Source organism: Moschus berezovskii, chromosome 12, assembly GCF_049115385.1.
Source record: "Moschus berezovskii isolate FMDL1 chromosome 12, NW_MosBer_1.0, whole genome shotgun sequence".
In the NCBI taxonomy this organism is placed as follows: Eukaryota; Metazoa; Chordata; class Mammalia; order Artiodactyla; family Moschidae; genus Moschus; species Moschus berezovskii.
The window spans coordinates 59,752,006-59,774,785 of NC_142471.1; the positions used below are offsets into that span (position 1 = coordinate 59,752,006).

At 37.6% G+C, this 22,780-nt stretch overlaps 1 protein-coding gene across 4 annotated transcripts in view; it reads right to left on the reverse strand.

The window, feature by feature from the left end:
• The window catches only part of IDE (insulin degrading enzyme), a 120,259-nt gene that overhangs the window by 43,145 nt on the left and 54,334 nt on the right, over nucleotides 1-22,780 (reverse strand). For all 4 annotated transcript variants that reach the window (XM_055425082.2, XM_055425079.2, XM_055425078.2 and 1 more), the window contains exons 3-5: nucleotides 21,070-21,277; nucleotides 17,763-17,932; nucleotides 4,040-4,162 (exon numbers count right to left, since the gene is read on the reverse strand). In XM_055425082.2, the coding sequence (XP_055281057.2) occupies nucleotides 4,040-4,162; nucleotides 17,763-17,932; nucleotides 21,070-21,277 (501 nt within the window). The remainder of the gene's footprint in view (nucleotides 1-4,039; nucleotides 4,163-17,762; nucleotides 17,933-21,069; nucleotides 21,278-22,780) is intronic.

The window sequence follows — 22,780 nt, forward strand, 5'->3', positions numbered from 1 at the left end:
AACAATCCAAAAACTAAAGAGCAGGGAACGGAAGTAACTTTGTTAGCTGACAGCTACACACTGGGTAGGTGGTGTATTAGGAATTCAAACCCAAGCTCTCAAACTCTAGAGCATGAGTTCTTAACTACTATAGCACATTATTACATTTCTGGTATGTTTTTCTATGTTGTCTTATGTCTCCCATTTACGTCTATTAGAGTTTTTAAGAAATCCCCAAATGGGATCATATAGCACACAGTGTTTTTATAGAGCGCTTTTGTTTTCTATTTGATACATTAAGAATATTTCCCATGCTATTAATACACTGTCATAAAACTATTTATTCATGCAATATTTATTTACTAAGTACCTATGATGTACCCAGCACTAACCCAGACAAATCAGTGAACAAAACAGTTTCTATTCTCAAGTGACTTACATTCTGGTACAGCAGACAATAAATAATATCTAATATTTCTTTAAATATTAAATGTGTGATAATTTTTAAAGATAAATGTTTGATAAATGTTTTAAAGAACACTAAAGCAGCTAGGAGGTGAGAAAGTGAGAGAAGGGACGCTATTTTCTGTAAGATGTTCTATGATATAGCTATAACATCACGATTAATCAATCTCCTGTTAATGAACATTTAGCTTGCATCTAACTTTTCACTAATAAATAATATACTGAAACATTCTTGTACATCACCTGTTTGAACAACTCTGATTTCCTTAGACTGCACTTCTAGCAGTAAAAATGTATTATTTAAGGGTGATGCATCTTAAAATCTCCTCTGTAAAGTGTGGCGGAATTACATAAATTGTATACACAACAAACACAAAAGAATACCTCTCTTCATAATGGGTATTCAGTTCAGTTCAGTTCAGTCGCTCAGTCGTGTCCGACTCTTTGCGACCCCAAGAATCACAGCACGCCAGGCCTCTCCGTCCACCACCAACTCCCGGAGTTCACTCAAACTCATGTCCATCGAGTCGGTGATGCCATCCAGCCATCTCATTCTCTGTCGTCCCTGTCTCCTCCCGCCCCCAATCCCTCCCAGCATCAGAGTCTTTCCAGTGAGTCAATTCTTCACATGAGGAGGCCAAAGTATTGGAGTTTCAGCTTTAGTATCAGTCCTTCCAATGAACACCCAGGATTGATCTCCTTTAGAATGGACTGGTTGGATCTCCTTGCAGTCCAAGGGACTCTCAAGAGTCTTCTCCAACACCACAGTTCAAAAGCAGCAATTCTTCAGCGATCAGCTTTCTTCACAGTCCAACTCTCACATCCATACATGACCACGGGAAAAACCATAGCCTTGACTAGACTGACTGTCGGCAAAGTAATGTCTCTGCTTTTTAATATGCTATCTAAGTTGGTCATAACTTTCCTTCCAAGGAGTAAGCGTCTTAATTTCATGGCTGCAATCAGCATCCACAGTGATTTTGGAGCCCAAAAAAATAAAGTCTGACACTGTTTCCACTGTTTTCCCATCTATTTCCCATGAAGTGATGGGACCAGATGCCATGATCTTCATTTTCTGAATGTTTAGCTTCAAGCCAACTTTTTCACTCTCCTCTTTCACTTTCATCAAGAGGCTTTTGAGTTCCTCTTCACTTTCTGCCATAACGGTGGTGTCATCTGCATATCTGAGGTTATTGATATTTCTCCTGGCAATCTTGATTCCAGCTTGTGCTTCCTCCAGCCCAGCGTTCCTCATGAAGTACTCTGCATATAAGTTAAATAAGCAGGGTGGCAATATACAACCTTGACGTACTCCTTTTCCTATTTGGAACCAGTCTGTTGTTCCATGTCCAGTTCTAACCGTAGCTTCCTGACCTGCATACAGGTTTCTCAAGAGGCAGGTCAGGTGGTCTGGTATTCCCATCTCTTGAAGAATTTTCCGCAGTTTATTGTGATCCACACAAAGGCTTTGGCATAGTCAATGAAGCAGAAATAGATGTTTTTCTGGAACACTCTTGCTTTTTTGATGATCCAGCGGATGTTGGCAATTTGATCTCTGGTTCCTCTGCCTTTTCTAAAACCTGCTTGAACATCTGGAAGTTCATGGTTCATGTATTGCTGAAGCCTGGCTTGGAGAATTTTGAGCTTCACTTTACTAGCGTGTGAGATGAGTGCAATTATGCAGCAGTTTGAGCATTCTTTGGCACTGCCTTTCTTTGGGATTGGAATGAACTGACCTTTTCCAGTCCTTTGGCCACTGCTGAGTTTTCCAAATTTGCTGGCATATTGAGTGCAGCACTTTCACAGCATCATCTTTCAGGATTTGAAATAGCTCAACTGGAATTCCATCACCTCCACTAGCTTTGTTCGTAGTGACGCTTTCTAAGGCCCACCTGACTTCACATTCCAAGATGTCTGGCTCTAGGTGAGTGATCATGCCATCGTGATTATCTTGGTCGTGAAGATCTTTTTTGTATAGTTCTTCTGTGTATTCTTGCCACCTCTTCTTAATATCTTCTGCTTCTGTTAGGTCCATACCATTTCTGTCCTTTATCGAGCCCATCTTTGCATGAAATGTTCCCTTGGTATCTCTCATTTTCTTGAAGAGATCTCTTGTCTTTCCTATTCTGTTGTTTTCCTCTATTTCTTTGCATTGATCGCTGAGGAAGGCTTTCTTATCTCTCTGTGCTATTCTTTGCAACTCTCCATTCAGATGCTTATATCTTTTCTTTTCTCCTTGCTTTTCGCTTCTCTTCCTCAGACAGCCATTTTGCTTTTTTGCAATCTTTTCCATGGGGATGGTCTTGGTCCCTGTCTCTGGTACAATGTCACGAACCTCCGTCCAGAGTTCATCAGGCACTCTATCTATCAGATCTAGTCCCTTAAATCTATTTCTCACTTCCACTATATAATCATAAGGGATTTGATTTAGGTCATATCTGAATGGTCCAGTGGTTTTCCCTACTTTCTTCAATTTAAGTCTGAATTTGGCAATAAGGAGTTCATGATCTGAGCCACAGTCAGCTCCTGGTCTTGTTTTTGCTAACTGTATAGAGCTTCTCCATCTTTGGCTGCAAAGAATATAATCAATCTGATTTTGGTGTTGACCATCTGGTGATGTCCATGTGTAGGGTCTCCTCTTGGTTTGGGTATTAGTTAAATAACTAATGGGTATTAGTTAAAACAAAATCCAAACCAAGATTATGATAATTTAATAGGGGAAACAACATATTATCATTAATTTGCACTTTTAGAATCAAACCTTTGTTGCTTTCTCATAGTTTTCCTAGTTTATAATCATCTGCCTTTTGATTTTTTAGTTTTCTGAATTTTATAAGGTCAAATCTCTCAATCTTGTCCTTTACACTTCCTTTTCTTGCTTTTATATGCATAGAGCACCAAAAGTGAAAGTGAAGTCGCTCAGTTGTGTCCGACTCTCTGCAACCCCATGAACTGTAGCCTACCAGGCTCCTCTGTCCATGGGATTTTCCAGGCAAGAGTACTGGAGTGGGTTGCCATCTCCTTCTCCAGGGGATCTTCCCAACCCAGGGATCAGACCCGGGTCTCCCGCATTGCAGGCAGATGCTTTACTGTCTGAGCCACCAGGGAAGCTCCAACTTCCAACGATTAATATTAATTTGTATTTTCTTCAGGTCCCCATTTTAAATCGCCTAAGCTGAAGCTCCAATACTCTGACCACCTGATGAGAAGAGCCAGTTCATTAGAAAAGACCCTGTTGCTGGGAAAGACTGAAGGCAGGAGAAGATGGGGATGGCAGAGGACGAGATGGTTGGATGGCATCACCGATTCAATAGACTGAGTGAGCTCCGGGAGATGAAGGACAGGGAAGCCTGGCACGCTGCAATCCATGGGGTCGCAAAGAGTCAGACACAACTGAGCAACTGAACAACAAGCTTCTTTTTAGAGCACAGTGAGTTAAAAACAAATTCCCCTCCACGTTTTCTTAAGAAGATCATCTGCAAAACCTCTGAACAGATAATAGGAAATTTCTTATATCTTTCTTCCAATACTTTGAAAAAATCAAAATGGAAAATCAGATAATCCAATTCTTCGAAAAAATTTTAAGATTTCTTACCTCGACCTAAAACACAAATAGCCATTAAGTTCGATGAATAATAAGTAGAATGGAATTTCAGCAGCTCTTGTCTTACATCAATGCCTTCTTGGTTCGGTCTAGTCTCTAGAGTATATTTGTTACCTGAAAGGAATGAAAAACATTTCTAAGAAAAAGCAAAATATGTGAATTTTAAAGCTTCATAATTATAACTAACATTGCTTTAAGGTAAACTTAAAAAACAGAGTCCAAACAAACACATTCATAATGATTAGTCAAGTATGTTTGACCATAACCTGGATAAACAGGACAGTATAGAACAAACTAGTAAAATTTTATCTATAGAGCTTTCCCTCTGGAACTTGAAGTGCTTTATAAAAATTATAGTTCTTAAAATTCCTATGAGGTGGTAGGTATTATGAGCACTTACAAGACAAAAATGAGGTCCACATGGCCTCCATTCACATTTACTTTAATTTCCAATTCCCTAGGTGGCTCCAAAATTAATTGAACATAGTCACGGAGGGATCTTTTTGGAACTTGCCAAGTTACTCGTGGAAAGAAATGTACTATTCTTGGCTGAAGCATTAAATTTGTGATGCGAATTCTCATGAATTTGATCTAGACTGGTAAAAATAGGATGCAATGCTATTCTTGTAAGTCTCAAGCGATGTATACAGAGTACCACTATGAGATCTATTATGAAATTTAATAACTAATTCAATTAGGATAAATGTGCATGTCAAGAGCAAATAGTCAAACTCTCTAAGTACTACATTTCTAATAAAGATCTTGCCATTTAAAGGCTGGGAGGTGGAATTTCAGTAATTGGTATCTCTCTAAAAATGGCATCTTGACTAGAAATATCTTAAAATCTAGTATAGTAACTTTTATTGTTCCCACTTATACTACTAAATGAGCTCCTGGCAGAACATATTCTGACGTGTTTTTCCCCCCTTGGGTTATTATAATGGCTGATGAACTAGCATTTAGAGAATCTCTCTTTCACTAAACTGGGATCCGGAGAGAGCCACCAGATGGCGTTCTCAGATCCAGTTTTTATCCTTGAAGAGCTGCATTGTACTCTTAGCCAAGATTCATGCCCTGAATGCTTCAATCAACAGATCTAGTGGAGTGTGCAAGAAACAGTCCAGCAAGTACTTGGTAACCTTTTTCTAGTTAGAAAGCAATCAAATGTACTCATATTCACTGGCAGCAGCCTGCTATCAAGTTTCCAGGTTCTTCACCAGTCCTCTCAGTTTCAAGAAAGATCCACTCCAGATCTGCTCTACTTGAGGTCCTAAAATATCCCCTCATTCTACCTGAGGGATCCAGATGATCTAAAAAGTATCCAGAGTCCTAACTCCTCAGAGAAAGAAAGAAAGAAAAGGATAACAACAAGCTCCTTTTCTGGGTAATGTTTAAAAGTTATCTCATATTAAGGTGAAATTTGAGTATATACCTCCCTCTTTTACTAAATGAAGGTTCTAGAAGCCTCAGTTCCAGAGGGACTAGGCCCAAGAGCTTCATTACTCATTAATGGCAAAGCACAGATTCTTACAACATGTGCATTAAATCGACACACTGGGACACCCAAGCTTGGAGAAATCACATTTTATTTCAAGACTCTAAGTGTGATAGTGTTAGACAGAAATCACATTATCAGTGTCAAGTGTAACCTGATGTGCCTATTCACAATCTGGTTAATATACTGGTTTTTAAAACAAAACCTCATATCAAAATATATAAAGACAAAGGGTATGGCCTCTGTCTAGAACCTAAAATTCTTTCAGGTTGACTAATTCTAGCTCATTCTGCTTTGATTTTAATATACCTGAATATCTTACCATTCTAATCCCTATCCTTTCTTTATCTTTAGGTTCATTTAAGAACACAGAGATAGGGACTTCCCTGTTGGTCCAGTGGCTAAGACTCTGTGCTCAAAATGCAGGGGACCTAGGTTCCATCCTGGGTGAGCGAACTAGATCCCACATGCCACAATGAAGATCTAAGATCCTGCGTGCCACAACTGAAACCCAGCACAGCCAAATAAATAAATATTTTTAAAATAAAAAGAGATTAAAAAAAAAAACCAACACAAAGATAAAGCCTGAACATACCCTGAAAATACTGACAATGCCATAGTAAAAAGAGCCAGAGGACCACAACAGAATACTATACTGCAAAAAGAATGAATAACCCACTGTTCATATGCAACGGTGTGGAGGAATTTCACAACTTTCAGGTTGAATGCAAGAAGCCAGACACAAGACACAGAAACACTGTATTATTTTATTTATATAAAACATAAAAACAGGCTGAACTAATGTTAGTCATGAAAAGTCAGAACAGAGGTGATCCTTAGGTAGGTGAATAACCACCACCGAGGGGTACAAAAAGGTGTTGGTAATCTGTTTCTTGACTGGTGCTGGGTCTTCGGTCTGCTGAGGTTTTTGAAAATTCAATGAGCTGTATATAAATGTTGGGTAGGCAGAATAGGGAAAAGGAGTTCAAAATGGCGTGGCTCAAAGACAAGGAAGGGAAAAGCCCAGGGAAATAGAACAGAGGAAGGACAAAGGAAGGTCCGAGGACCAGAGTGAGGACTGCAGGTAGAACAGCACTCCAAGAGCAGTATATTCATTCAACAGATTTTTCAAATAGCAGCAAAAGTAAAATAACCACAAAAATTTATCAGAGCCACACACACTTTTCAGTATATTTACTATGTTAATATTTCAACAACAAATTAAAAGAAAAATGAGCCAAAGGAGTTATTTTGTAAACAGCAACCTGGCTCACCTAAAGCACAAAAATCTAGTGATTCTGTATCTCTGGCCAATTTGCTCTGAAAAGTGGCTTTTAGCCACAAAGATTCCATTCTGTGAAATCTACATATTCATTTATTTGCTACCTAGATGTTTTCAGGTTTTCTAACATGTAATGATGGAAGGGAACTCTGGTCCATTTGGGAACACAGCCCAGAATGCCAGTCCTGTATCCTAAGACACTCCTGAATTAGAAAGAGGAAATGATCTCCACTATGACTCTCTTGGGGTCAGATAGTCAGCTCTTAATACATTAACAGAGAAACATGGATACTAGGAGTAAATGGGCCAAAGAGTCAGGCTAGCTATTAAGTTTATTAACCCATTTATTAAATAGTTTTAAAAAGTTTTTTAAAAACAAGAAGGCTAGCTAGTGGAAGTTCTCAAGAAATAGTTGAGGAAATGAACGGAAAAGCAGGACATAACACAGAGAATACTTAAATTACTGAGCAGACTCTGTTACTATCAGAGCCATCATCCCCAGGTAGGGAGGTGCAGAGGAACAAGCAGTGGCTTTGGTGTGAGCAGAGCCATCAGCTAAACCAGGGTCAATTGTCTTCTGGTTACATGACCTTGAACAAGACTTCCTTAGGCTCTATCTGCTGTCCTGACATTGGTAGACTTACACCAAATTAAAAAAAAAAAGGTGTAAAAAGTGTAACACTAATGTTTAACAACCAATTAAATCAGAATAAAAGTCTGATGATAACAAGCATTGTGCTGAAATGAGAACTCAGATGCTGCATAAGGGAGTACAAACTGGATCAACTACTATAAGAAACAATTTGGCAATATCTGTGCAATCTAAAGATGTACATACCCTAATACACAGTAATTCCACTCCCAGAGTTTCACTCCTAGAACCCTAGAGAACTTTGTGTACAAGAAAACATGTGTAAGAATGTTTATAGCAGCACTATTGAATCAACAGGAAAAAGGATAAAGAATAGTAATGTATTCAATACATTTTTCGGAAAGCAGCAAAAAAAATTTATCAGAAGCATACTCACCAGTATGAATAACTCCTACAAATATACATTGAATGAAAAAATACAAGTGGTAGAGATTACTTACAAAATACCGTTTTTATAAAAATAAAAAACTATACAACACATTGCTTTTAATAAATGCATGACTTAGCAATGTTATCTCTTGGAAGCAGGGAGGAAAATGCAATTGGGGAATTGTGCAACAGACGCTCAAACTGTACTTGAAACATTGTGTTTCTTCAAGTAGTGTGTAAAGAATGACCTGGGCAAAGCTTTTGTACTGATCTCTTTTATGACAAATAATAAATCTGTAAAAACATTTTTAAGAATTGAATATAATACTTGATATATAGCAGAAAATAGACAACCAGTAGAAACTACTTCTGTTATGATTTGAATTGTAGGAGGGACTCCTGGCTTCTGAATATAGCATAGGATCCGTGTCATTAAAGTAGGGAAGAAAGCTCGGTAAACGGTTCAGATGACCTTCCTCTGCCTAAAAATCTATATGTGGACAGCAATGTGAATATGGCTGGGATAACAAATACCAGTTCAGTCTCTACACACATATTGTCCTCATTTAGCACTAACTCAGTAGGGGCACTTCTATCAAATTAAAATGCTGCTACATAAATCTTGAGTCCTACCTTTCTGGCTCTGTCACCATAAGAGTAAGCTCCAGCAGAAGACTGAGGCTGTCAGGGTTGCTGACTCACTGGGACCTTCCACTCTGGGCCTGCTAGGAGAGAGCACTGGCTTGGAGGTTGGGAGATTCAGGGTTTCTCATCCTGACTCCATTATCTTCTAATTAAGCAACCTTGGAAACGTCTACAAATATCTCAACATGGATACATGCCCAGTTGTTAAGAAAAAGGGTCAAACCCTGACCCTAGCTGTGAGGCACAGGCAAGTTTCTCAACCTCTTAAGCTCCACTTTTCTTATTTGTAAATAAGAATCATGAGAACCAATCTCACAGGATTGCTATGAGGATTAAATGAATAATCTGTGCTAAGGCTCAGCATAGCATCTATCAGACAACAATTACTTAACAGGAATTTGGGTTGCCATGAAGTTTATGAAAAAGTGATTAACGGATATTGAAGAGGGTTTTGTATATTGTAAGATCAGTAAATTTTATTCTATATTTTCATTACAAGAACTATGTGTGCTCAGTCACTCAGTCGTGTTTGACTGCAACTCCATGGACTATAACCCACAAGGTTCCTCTGTCCATGGGATTTCCAAGGGAAGAATAATGGAGTGAGTTGCCTTTTCCTTCTCCAGTTCTTCACAAGAACTATAAATTCTATTTTTAAAAAAAGGTTTACAAACTCAGTACTAATGTATATGAGTGCTGATTTTCAAGTAAACAGATGTATTTTCCTGGAAAACTCTAAAGCCAGACAAATAATTCTCATACTCTGTGGGAAAGACTGAGTTTGAAGTTTTGGAAATATGTTTGAGAAATCAAAGTTGTCTCCAACTATATGTCTCACAGGTTCTCAAGGAAAAGTCTATTTGTTAGTTATAACCATGAAACTCTGAACTGTTCTCTGAAAACCCAAGACCCTGAAGGTTAGTTTAATATATCTACAGTTAGTTACTTGGAATTATTATAATCTTTTTTTTTAAGCTCTTTCTTCTTGCTATAGAAATCTTCTAAAAATCCTGGCAGAAACCAAAGTCTTTGGAGATATATGAATTTTCCTAAAAAATTAAAAAGGACAATTCTTCTGCACCTGGGTAAGGACATGCAAGTGTAAGACATGAGTTACTAAAGAAAGGGGACTTGAAGTGAAAGCCTCTTAAATGCCATAATAAAGCAACCATACACTTAAATTTCTAGTTTTCCATAGACACATTTCCTAGCAAGGAAAAAAAAAAGGTACTAACGAAAGCTGTGGAAAAACTTGGAGAATAATAAATGACTAAGTGGTCCAAACCATATCAAATATTTTTATATCTATGAATTATCATGATACTAAAAAAAAAAAATTAGTCATCATTCAAAGATGCCAGGGAACCAACTCAGTACTTTTGGTAAATAAAGGGAATGAATCGAACATTTATCTTGCTTTTTCTGTAACTGTACCGCTGGGGTGCCAAATAGCAGAAAAGGAGATTTCTTTTTATAGTAGTACTCAAGCAAATCAATATGAGAAAAAGTAACAGAATTAAAATTATAGGGGTGATGCATCTGAGGACGGTTGTTTCAACATAAACAGAGAGCAAACTAGACATTCTATGCCTCCCGATGAAAGAACACATCACCATCTATGAAGCCTTCTTCAAAAACAGATAAACATGAATCTAATCAGGCCTCTATATCCAACTGCCAACTTGTGGAAATACAGAAGAAAGAGGAATATATTAAACTATGTTGCTGGGAATGCAATCAGCAAAAGCTAGGCTATGAAAAGTTCTACACAACAAACATCCTGATTTTCAATAAATTTCAGGGAGTCAAAGGGAGGGAGTGGAGGAGAGAGATGACTATTTGAAACTTAAGTGGATCCTAATTCAAATAAATTTTAAAAATTAAAACTTTCATGAGACAACTAGAAATTTGAACACTACCTGCAAAGTTGGTGATAGTAATGATAATGGTACTTTTACCATGTTTTTTAAAAAGAGTCATTATCTTTACAGACATATATTGAAATATATGCGAGTAAAATGATATGATGTCTTGGATCTCTTCAATATAAGATGGTGACTGGGAATGTGGGTCAGACAGCACTGGCCAGGGGCAAAGTGATGTATACGCAGGGTTCTTAACAATATTTTGTCTACTTTTATATGTTCCAAATTGTTTACTTAGGAATGGAGAGACGAAAGGGAGAAAAAAGTAAATAACTTTTACTGGGGTCTAAATTTTGTGTCATTATCATCATCGCAGTGTATCATGAGGTGTTCAGCTACCTTCTGGTTGATATTTCATAATGTTTTTTTGGTTCTAATCCATTTCCCTACTCCTTCCTACAAAAGCATCCTTTATTATGGCCAAATGTCTCTAACTCAGGTTCTCCAAACGACACTGGGCTCACTCCTTGGTCTTTGCCTCTCGTCATGGTTTTGGGGGTCAACCTAACGTTATCTCGATTCCTGGGGTGGGAAGATCCACTGGAGGAGGGATAGGCTACCACTCCAGTATTCTTGGGCTTCCTTTGTGGCTCAGCTGGGAAAGAATCCACCTGCAATGTGGGAGACCTGGGTTCGATCCCTGCGTTGCAAAGATCCCCTGGAGAAGGGAAAGGCTACCCACTCCAGTGTTCTGCCCTGGAGAATTTCATGGACTGTACAGTCCATGAGGTCACAAAGAATCGGACACAATTGAGCGACTTTCACTTTCACTAACATTATCACAAGAAACACAGACTTGAAGTTCAGGCTGACTTGATACTGAATCCCATAACATACAGACACTTCTACTACCAGCCTCCTTCTTTTCCCTCCTCCCTGTATCCCCCACAAGGCTATGAAACTTTGGTCTACTTATTCTGTCAGTATTAATTTCGGCATCTGTCAAACGGGATGATGAAAATTTCAGTACTGTGGTGAAGGTTAAGTGAAATCATATTAGGTAAAACGCCTGCCCAGTGGGTGGCACTTAATGCTCATACAATAAATAATAGTTCCTTTTTCCTTTTCTTCTAAGAGTGACTCTTCCTCTGCTTAAGATAATCCTACCCACCCTTCAGGAAAATTCAACTTGTACCTCCTCTGAGATTATGGAGAATTTATTTCTAGGCAATCATAAAGCAGGAAGAATAGTACAGTGGTTAAGGGCACCAGACCTCGCTCTAGCAATCAAAAGCTGAGTGACCCTAAGCAATTTAATTACCTCTCTAAAGTCTTAGTTCACTCATCTATAAGATAGAAATAATAAGGGCATGTACCTACTGGGGATATTGTGAGAATTAAGTTAAATAATCCAGGCAAAGTGCTCAGTGTAGCACTCAGTAAAAATTTGCAAGGAGGAAAAAAGAAGAGAAAATCAAGTCTGAGATTATACTCCAGTGAAATTCTGAGTTTGACTTGCCTCTCCAACTAAACTAAAAGTATCTTTAGTGCAAAGACATTGATTTACACTTCTTTGCATTTTCTAATGCACTTTACATGTAGAAGACCTTTAAAAAATTTCTTATCAACAGAGAAAGAGAATCTGAGCATATGTATAATACCATATTCAGATTCCTATAATCCTCCGTGGTACGTGCTACAAAACATAATTGTCACGTAACAATTAAGAAAGAAAAACAGCACCTGTATCTAAATACAGCGCCACCCTCTATTTCCAAGTGCCCTCCCACTTTGTCTTTCATTCCATTAAGGAGTGCCTGTTTTGTTTCCCTCACCCACATCCTGATTTTTTTCTATTTCCTTTTCTGACTGACTAAACCCAGTTGCTCCCACAGTGTCTGTTGGGTTAGGTTTAGAGAAACAGATCACTAAAGAATAATCAGAACTAAATTTTTCCTTTCCTGTTCCAAACAACTTTTAAAAATTCAACTGCTTCTGCTTTTATTCCATAGAGAGGCAGAGAAAAAAAATTTTTTTTTAAGGCAACAGGGCAGAGAAAAGGCATAAAATTTATCAGGAACTATGGAACTATAACTAAAGGTATATGTGAGTGACAAACGAAGGGGCAAAGGGAATGTCATCACCAACCAGTGGTTCAGATTTTAAAAAGAGAACAGGAGAACATTTCTCTAATAACACTGTCCTACAATCACTGCATCAAACCCACTGCATCAAGTTGTGGCTGCCCCTCACAACTTCATGGAAAAGACTTTTTCAAAATTTTGCTATTTTTCACAGCTGTGTGTGTGTGCTCTGTCGCTCAGTCATGTTTGACTCTTTATGACCCCATGGACTTGTAGCCCACCAAGCTCCTGTGTCCACAGGATTCTTTTTGGCAAGATTACTGGAGTGGGTTGCCATTTCGTCCTTCAAGGGGATCTTCCTGACCCAGTGATTGAACCTGCGTCTCCTACATTGGCAGGAGGATTCTTTACCACTATGCCACTGATCCTCTATCATATTGTAATTACAGAATCTCTCATTTACTGAGCACCATTAGGACCAGACTTTTGGCTAACCACTTCACACCAACCAGACATGGGAGGAACCTGAGGCTTACAGAAGTTAAGAAACTGGCCCACTCTTGGCTGGTCAGCGGTAGAACAATGATTCAACCTCAGCATAGCCCGCCATCAGAGTACAAGCTTTACGTCACTGAGGAATCTGCTATTGGGAGGTGGGATTCCTGGCTGAAGTTCGAGGCTAGAGGGATCACACAGGGAGTTAATGAAGACATGTATGTGGAGACAAATTTAGCACATAACTACAAAAATTACTTTCAAACAAAGGAACTGACTCTAAATAGCTTTTGCCTATTTCTCTTTCTCTAGTGAACTGCTTTTATCTTTCACTTACTTACTTACAGAAGTTTTTATCTTTTACTTACTTACTTACAGACGTTCTTATCTGCTATACTGCTTTGCAAAAATCTTCACTGTGTATGTGCTTGTGTTTTTTGTGACTCTACTGAACAGAAATTTTAAGTTTTAATGTAATCAAATTTATATGTAAACATATGCTTTACCATTAAAAATATGGTTTGCGATATGTATGCTTGAGAACACTATTCCTATCTTAATATTTTAAATATTTTCTTCTAAAAGTTATATAAAGTTTTTTTTCTACAATTAGGTCCAATCAACCTAGAATTTATTTTTGTGCATGGTGTGAGATGAGATCTAATTTTATTCATCTCTACATGAATAAGTAGTTGCCCCTGCACCAGTCATTGAAAGCTCCACCCTTTCCTTACTCATCTGTCATGTGCCTCTGTCTTATGTCTAAGTTTCCAAACATTTGTGGATATGCTTCTAGGGTTCATAATTTGTTCTATTGTTACCTTCATGTATTTTTGCATCAATTTCACTACTCTAACAACTAAAGTCTTGGTACCTGGTAGAAGTAGTGTCTTCTTTGTTGTTCTTCAAAATTATCTTAGCTATTCTTGGCCCTTTACTCTTTCTTATTAATTTATAATCAGATTATAAGATTATTAAAAAAACAAAAAACCTCAGGCTTTCAAATGGCACTACACTGAATTTAGATAAATTCAGGGTGAAATGTATCTTGTAATATTGAGTTTACCCATCCATGAACAAGGTTTATCTTCCCATTTACTCAAGTACTCTTTTATATCCATTATATATATTTCTTGCTCCTCTGTTAGTGTTATTTCTAAATACCTTATAGCTATTTTTATATTATGAATGAAATAATATTTCCTGTAGTATTTTTCTAATTGATTACTATCGATACAAGAAAAGGGGTTTCCCAGGTGGCGCTAGTGGTAAAGAATCTGCCTGCTAATAAAGGAGACTCAAGAGACTCAGGTTCAATCTGGAGGAGGCCATGGTAACCCACTCCAGTATTCTTGCCTGGAGAATCCCATGGACAGAGGAGCCTGGCAGGCTACAGTCCCATGGGGTCACAAAAGAGTCGGAAACGACTGAAGTGACTGAGCACGCACACACAATGCAAAAATGCATTTCAGTGCTTCTCTTCTTTTGGCAACAGTGGTGAATTATCTTATTTTTGATGATTGATCTGAAGATCTTGAATTTTTCATGCGATCATATCATATGGAAACAAGAAGTTTTCTCTTTCTTCCTTTCAACCTCTTACTTATCACTTGTTTTTTCCATTGACTTCCTGTAATGACTAGTACCTATAGCAGAGCTGAACAAAAAGTAATTAGAAGGTATTCTTCTTCGTTTTTGTCTTTCAACAGAAATCCCTTTGAAACTTCAGAATTAATCATGATGCTTGACATAGGCTTTTATCAACTCAAAGAGTTTTTTGCTGTTTTGTTCATGAATGAGTGCCTTTTTATTGCTTTGTTCATGAAGGTGTTTTAACAAATGCTTTTCTTGAGTCTACTGAATTGAACCCACACGATTGTGAGAAAATAAATTTAATGTACTGAAAGATCTAAATTAAATATATATATATATATATATAACAGAGGGTACCAGACTACATCTGAAAATATAAGATAAGTAATGAGCTCCGGGAGTTGGTGATGGACAGGGAGGCCTGGCATGCTGTGATTCATGGGGTCGTGGAGAGTCGGACACGACTGAGCGACTGAACTGAACTGAACTGAATGTTTGGTAAAACTTTTGTTCCAGTGGCTTACATGTGCCATGAGTAAAATGTACTGTGGGTTGTATAAAGAAAAGTTTGAAAGCCACTGACCACTTTTTCAGTACATGAAAAAGTACTATTAAGGACAAGCATTTTATTGTAAGATTTTTCTTAAAAGCACACAATGCTTGATCTTTGCTCATTTAAAAACACCTAGCTTTAAAAAAAACAAAACACCTAGCTTTAAAGTATTATTAATATTAAAATAATAAACCACATTCCCTAGATGGACAAAATGGGCCACACTCATAAAATCATCTGAAGTTACTAAAAAATAATAAAAGTAAATTAAGTATGAATTTCTGACAAGGTTTGGTCTGCAAGAATAACTTTAAGTAAGGGTATTTACTACAGCTTTTATCACATTTTCCAACTTGTCTGTGACCTTAACAATGGACAGAACCTCTACTCCAAAAAAGCTCAACATTAATTTATATTTCTAAAATCAACAGGTAACTTAGTATTTGCATTACTTACATCATATTTTCTGTACTTTTGTACCAAGTCTGGCTAACTCATCTCTCAGTTGTTTATATTACTTCATACTTTGTTGACTAACTGCCTAGCCTTGTCAGAGGTTATAAAAACAAATATGCTCTCAAATTCCACCTCTACATAATTGAACATTCAATGTTTTTCTTCACTTATTACTCCTGAAACCTTCCTCTAAGATATCTTAAGATTGTTTTGTGTTTGTGACCAGAGGCAATACTGCTCACCTTATTCACTGTATTTATTTCTGGAAGATCTGTGGCTGCTTCCTGATTATGCTGACTGTGATTTATCACCAGTGAGACCACTTTAAAGGAGGCAACTCCCAAAAAAGAGTTCTAACACGTTCTGACAATAGCAGCATTGTTTGTGGAAGCACCTAACCTGCCAAAGGGACTATTTAAAGGACAACAATCATTGGATGTAGTGATTTTGATATTTGGTTTTTAAATTCATATTCCCTCTTGATATACCATGTATGCTCATGTCCTCTATAAAAGCCACTTTTCAGAAAACTAATTATTACATAGACATTTTAAGGACCACAATATTCACCTTAGCAATGATACAAGGTGCCAAGTGTTACAAGTCTAAAGAATACAGTATCGCTGCTTCTAATTAGAATTTTCAAAGACTCCTATTTTGCTATGCTAATTCCCTGGCTGCTGCTGGATATATTAGAAAGGTATCCAAACTGAAAGAAAGTTGGCTTCATAGTCTTTTTCAAAAGTCCCCAAAATAAATTTATAAGCATAAATTTAAGTACACTAAAAAAATCTATTTTTTATGCTATTTTATAATCCCCAAAGCAGTGTTTTAAAAATCATAGCAACCGTTCACAATGATTACATCTGGTAAAGTGGGAATGGCAACAGTTGATAAAGAAAAGGGCAACTTTTTGTTTTCGCTTTTTTAAAACATACTTTTGTATTATTTAAATATTTTAGCTGTACTTTTTAATGAAAAACTGAATAAAGAAAAAGGGTACAATTACAAAATCAGGAATCTCCAAATTTATTTTATGCTACTCCCTGTCATCCCATCTCTAATCTTCTACTAGGATGTTGCAGCACTTTGAGAGCAGGGACCTTGTGTGTCTTCTACAGTCAGCCCTGGAGCAGATGCCATGCATTTATCTATCTGTAGATAGTAGAAGCGGAGGCAATGGGAGTAGGGGATTCAATAAGCCTTGAAGTGGACATTCTATTTATTCAGAATAAACAGCTCTGTTATCTCCTCTCCTTGAAATGCTGGTTAATATCTACTCACAACTCTTAACTGCTCTGCTCCTGAAATAGCTAGACCCCAATTTGTATGGGATGGCCAGAGGTACCCTCTAGAGGTCTAAATAACTGATCAGGCCACTGTTATTACAATTTCGGAGAATATCATTTCATAAATTACATTCAAAGTCCAATGCCAGAATCCCTCTGTTGTACACCTGGTAATTACATAATATTGTACATTGACTACACTTTAATTAAAAAAAAAAATTCAAAAAAAATCCAATGCCAAGAGCCCAAATCTGACATCCTTTTTTTTGAACTACTAGCCAAAATGTTACTCGTCTGTTCAAAGAATTATTACCACTTCATTCTTACTATTTCTAAAATCTAAATTTAATTTTACATCTTGTTATCCATAAACTTGTTTCATATTTTGTTACTCTTCCTTCTCATTAACCTATCACCTTTTCCACAAAGCTCAAATACCTAAGCTTTAACCCTTTTTTTAGGTCAAATATAGGTGTTTCCCCAAAGACCTGCCAAACAACATACATGTAGGGGTATGGTTTAAGAAAAACCAGGGCAGGACTTCCCTAGTGGCCCAGGGGCTAACAATCTGCCTTGCAATGCAGGGGACACAGGTTCGACCCCTGGTCAGGGAACTAAGACCCCACGCGCCACAGAGCAACAAAGTCTTTGTGCTTCAGAGTCGACTCACCACAACTAGAGTCTGTTCGCTGCAACAAAAGATCCTCATGCAAGATGCAACTGAGACCCAATGCAAGCAAATAAACAATTATTTTTAAAAAAAGAAAGAAAGAAATACCAGGGAGGAACAATGATATAACAACCACTTATCAGCTCCAAACTCTAAGGAGTTCTGCAATCTTCTATCCTAAACTGTAAAATACAATCCTGAGCAAAGAGGCCATGGTTTAAACGAGGTTAAGGAGAACTAATGCATTAAAGCTGCTGCGGACAAACCTGTTCCAAATTTACTGAAGGGATGTTTGGGATTCCCTGTAGCTTTTTCCAGCTGAAAGAGTCTCCAAGCATCGTTCATTACATTCTTCTCATGTTCTGAATCAACTGCATTCACCTCTCTGTCTTTGCAGCTCTCGTCAAACAAGGGGCACAGGAAAAACTGTGCAAATCTAAGGGTGTGAAACATAATTAACAATTTGAAAGTTGTTATTTTAAGAGTGGCCTCAGAAAAATGTTTTAAAAAATGTTTGAAACTTAGGAAATATGAATTCTACAGAATCAGAGAAAACTCAAATTGCTACGAAGAAAAAAGGAACATAAGTTCTAAGTAATATAAGAAAAAAATAATACTATACATATGTAAATTCAGAGAACGCTACCCCAGATATGTTACCTAATTAGTGAAAATATAAAAAGATTAACCTCTGATTTTGACAATTTCCACATGTTGTTACCATATCACCAAGCAATTCACCAGCTGGGTATCCTAAAATTCAACTCAATTGATATCATGAGATCTCACAGGTCCTACAAGACTCATCCCTCCCTCTCACCCCTTCCCTCTGTCCCTAACTTTAAACACCAACCACAGGTCAGGTTATCACCTGGGCTTCTGACCAACCGCTATAGATCATAGATCAGAGGCTCCCACAACCAACTCCTTGGGTGCAATTAATATTCTAGATCAGCTACAGGACTCAGAGAAACATTTTACTTACTAGATTACTGGATTTATTATAAAAGGACATGATTCAGGAACAGCTAGATGTAAAAGATGCGTAAGGCAAAGTATGTGGGAAGGGTACGGAGCTTCCATGCCCTCTAGGTAGGCCACTCTCCCCACATCTCCATGTGTTCACCAATCTGTAGGCTCTCCAAACTTCAACAGAACTGAGTAAATCACTGGGCACTGGTGTCTGAAATCAACCTCCAGCTTGTGGACTGAAAGTTCCAACCTTCTAAATACAGGGCTGGTTCCCCTGGCAACCAACCCCTAGCCTCAAATTATCAAGGGACTTTCCTAAAGTCATTTCATTAAAATAACAAAACGCAGCTTATGGCTCTCAACACTAAGGAAACTCCAAGAGTTTCAGGAGCTATGGTCTAGGATAAGGGACAAAGACCAAATATGTATTTCCTAATATAAATCACAATACAACAATAAAAAGTCAGGGCAGACTTGCAAAACAGCGGGGCAGATTTATAAGACAACAGCAATATAATCTATCTATCTAAGATTTGCAATTTGGGATGTCTATAAAAATCTCTGCTATACATGGCTGATTCTCCAAGAAAGGAAAACGCAGATGATAGTTCTCAGGCAATAAACATTAAATTTAGTATTAAGTGCAATTTCACTAAGACTCAGGCATTTTAGGACAAACTAAGTGACCTATTTAAAAGGCTCTATCTGAATATTTTTCCTTCTTAAGCACAGAGTCGGACACGACTGAAGCGACTTAGCTGCAGCAGCAGCAGAACTTTATAATTAGTGAAAAAAATAATAGTTTGAAAAATATATGACAGTAGTTTAACTAAGATATAATTATGGATTTTTATGAAATATTAAGAGAATTTTTAAAATTTAAAAGCAGTGGTTTGACAAATAAAATGGCATGTAACTTTAACATAAGTAACCTATTATATTTTTCTTGAGGCTGTTCTTTAATAGTAGTACCAAAGCTGAACTAAGATTCCTTTAGTTAATAAATTAACTCTCCTACACCAGGTTGCAGTTTAAATCATGATTTCATATAGTAATTCTTCTTAAGAAACTTTAGACCCTATCTTACAAAAACAACATCCAGAATTCAGATAAAGCCGAGAGCAGAGACTGTCTGAATGGGACTACTATTCAGTGGGCCTAGAGACTCCTGGGTTTATAAACATCTCAGCAATTCCATCTCACTGCACAGCCATCAAAGAAGCTGTTACCATTACTCAGTATTATTTTAAGCACATAGTGAATACAGTCCTGTGCTAAGCACTTTATAATACCAATCCAAAGGGAAACTCTGTCTATCTGGAGCCTATAATTAAAGATATATGGAAACAGATAATTCTGAACATAAAACCACTTTTACCTACCTCACTACACTCAGGCTGGGAAAAGTACCTGATAGCTACATACCATAGCTGGACAAAGCCACATAAAGGGTCATGATTCTGACACAGTATAATCAGTACTTTAAAAAGATGCCCTATACAAGTAGCTTTTTTTTTTTTCACTCTGATCCAAGTAACAGGCATCCTCCATCATACAGAGATCTATTATATGAACATCTGCTGAGGCATTTGTAAAGCAGGAAATTAAATTTGGTGTATGATCCCAAGGAACTCATTAATGGAAGTCTTCTGGGAATACATACAAAAGATGATTACGTCTCAAAGCTGCTGCCTAAAGACTGAAACATAAGCTAGAGAAAGTAAGAAACAGACTACTCTGACCCAGTCCTGTATCCTGAACCCATGCCTTTGTTCTTCTGTTAATGTTCTTTGTGCTACAGAACAAATTCAAACTATTAGGTTTATGGGGGAAAAAATGACTATTAATTTAAATAAGCAATTAAAGCTGAGAATTAAAAACTGTGAAATCAAACTTCATTATAGAGCCATCAAAAACACTGCAGAATTACACCTTCTTGGTAACACAGAGAACTATAAAAATTCACCAAGGGAAAAATTACACTTTGAACAAACAATGAATCAAATCACTGATATAATGAAAAATTAGATACTGTTAGCCGCTTAGAAAATTGACCAAGAAATTTAATTAGCCTAATGGAGGCTGCTCCAGAAAATACTTTCACAAAATATCCCCAGGGTTGAAACAGCAGGTCAAAACATTCTGTATCCACTAAATATCCTTGAGGACTGAGGAACTAAAGGAGAACAGAATATTTAAGTTCTTGTATTCTGGAGCAGAAATATGTTTGAAAAGATATCCATGACACGAGTACAGTTTATTCTTCATTATATGCTTCATATGCAATACCAGTTAGAATGGGAAAGGCTGGTGAAAATTTTAGAAGTCAAAAAAACATTTTGTAGTCCTGAAAGCTGGTTTAAAGTCATGCCATTATTTCTCCTCTACTACAAAGTAAATATATAACATCACTCATTATTTTCTATTTATAAAACCCAGGGGTCAAAAAGTACTGGTTAAAAAACAAAACAACAAAATACTGGCTAAAATATCTTGTTAAGCTATGAAGCTGTGAAGACATTTTTGTAAAAATAATAAGTATTGTTATTAACACGATAATTCAACAAAGTGGGATAATTCACAGGGTATTTTCAGCATTACCTGTCTAGTGCACCTTCTAGGTGTTCATGAGAAACATCAAAATAGTAATTGGTATGCTCTCCACTAGTGAAGGCATTTGAACTTCCTGCATGCTCACTGAGAAACTGGCTGTATTCATTTTCTTTAGGGTATTTCTTTGTTCCCAAAAATAACATATGTTCACAAAAATGACTTAAGCCAGCAATATTTGGAGGATCTGACAACGAACCTGAAAGAGAAGGGAAAAATTATATATAATAAGTCATTTGTTTATATGTTGAAAGATATCAAGGACAGATGAATCACAGGTGATTTGGAACTTCTGTTAGCAATGGTAACTCCAGCCATAATCACAGAACGTTAAGTACAGGCTACTCTAAATGGTACAACTTACTTTCTAGCCCTAGCTTTTGACATCAGTTTGCTGTCGTTCTTCAGCTGCTCAGCTGTGCCTGACCCTTTGCGACCCCATGGATTACAGCATGCCAGGCTCCCCTATCCCCTTCACTATCTCCTGGGGTTTGCTCAAATTCAAGGCGATTGTGTCGGTGATGCTATTTAACCGTCTTATCCTCTGCTGCCTCCTCCTCCTTTTGCCTTCAGTCTTTTCCAGCATCAGGGTCTATTCGAATGAGCTGGCTCTTTACATCACGTGACCAAAGTATTGGCGCTTCAGCAACAGTCCTTCCAATGAATATCAACCAAAGGTTGATTTCCTTTAGGACTGATCTCCTTGCTGTCCAAGGGACTCTCAAGAGTCTTCTCCAGCACCACAATTCGAAAGCGTCAATTCTTCAGCACTCAGGCTTCTTTATGGTCCAACTCTAATACATGACTACTGGAAAAACCAAAGCTTTGACTATCTGGACTACATGGACCTTTGTCAGCGAAGTGATGTCTCTGCTTTTTTATATGCTATCTAGGTTTGTCATTGCTTTCCTATCAAGAAGCAAGTGTCTTTCAATTACATGCCTGCAGTCACCATCCACAGTGATTCTGGAGCCCAAGAAATTAAAATCTGTCATCATCAGATTGAAATCAGTTACTTGGTGACTTTCAGCAGATACTTAACCTCTCTGGACAGTAGCGTCCTCACACATCACACTGAGAGAAAGAGCTGAATTCACTGTTTTATAAGAGCTAGAAAATTCTAGCTATTATATTTTATTGAAGGAGACAATATAGGGTGGTGCTAAGAGCGCAAGTTAGCAGGTCTACTAGCTGGGAAACGTTGAGCAAAATATTTTGTTTCAGTCACTTTTTGTATATATACTTCACTTAAGAGATTTGAATGACTTCAAATTAGATGACAATTTGCAAGGCACACTGAATTGTGCATGGCAATAATCATCTGTCTAACTTACGATGGTTATTATCTTATTTTCCGAATTCTAAAATGCCATCGAATTTAAAAAAAGTTTTTCAGAGAGGAAAAAAAACTAAATGTACACATAGATAAGAAGTAACTTGATTAAAGCGGCATTCAGTCAGTTCAGTTCAGTTCAGTTCAGTCGCTCAGTCGTGTCCGACTCTCCGCGACCCCATGAATCACAGCACGCCAGGCCTCTCCCCATCACCAACTCCCGGAGTTCACTCAAACTCATGTCCACAGAGTCGGTGATGCCATCCAGCCATCTCATTCTCCATCGTCCTCTTCTCCTCCCGCCCCCAACCTTTCCCAGCATCAGAGTCTTTTCCAGTGAGTCAACTCGTCGCATGAGGTGGCCAAAGT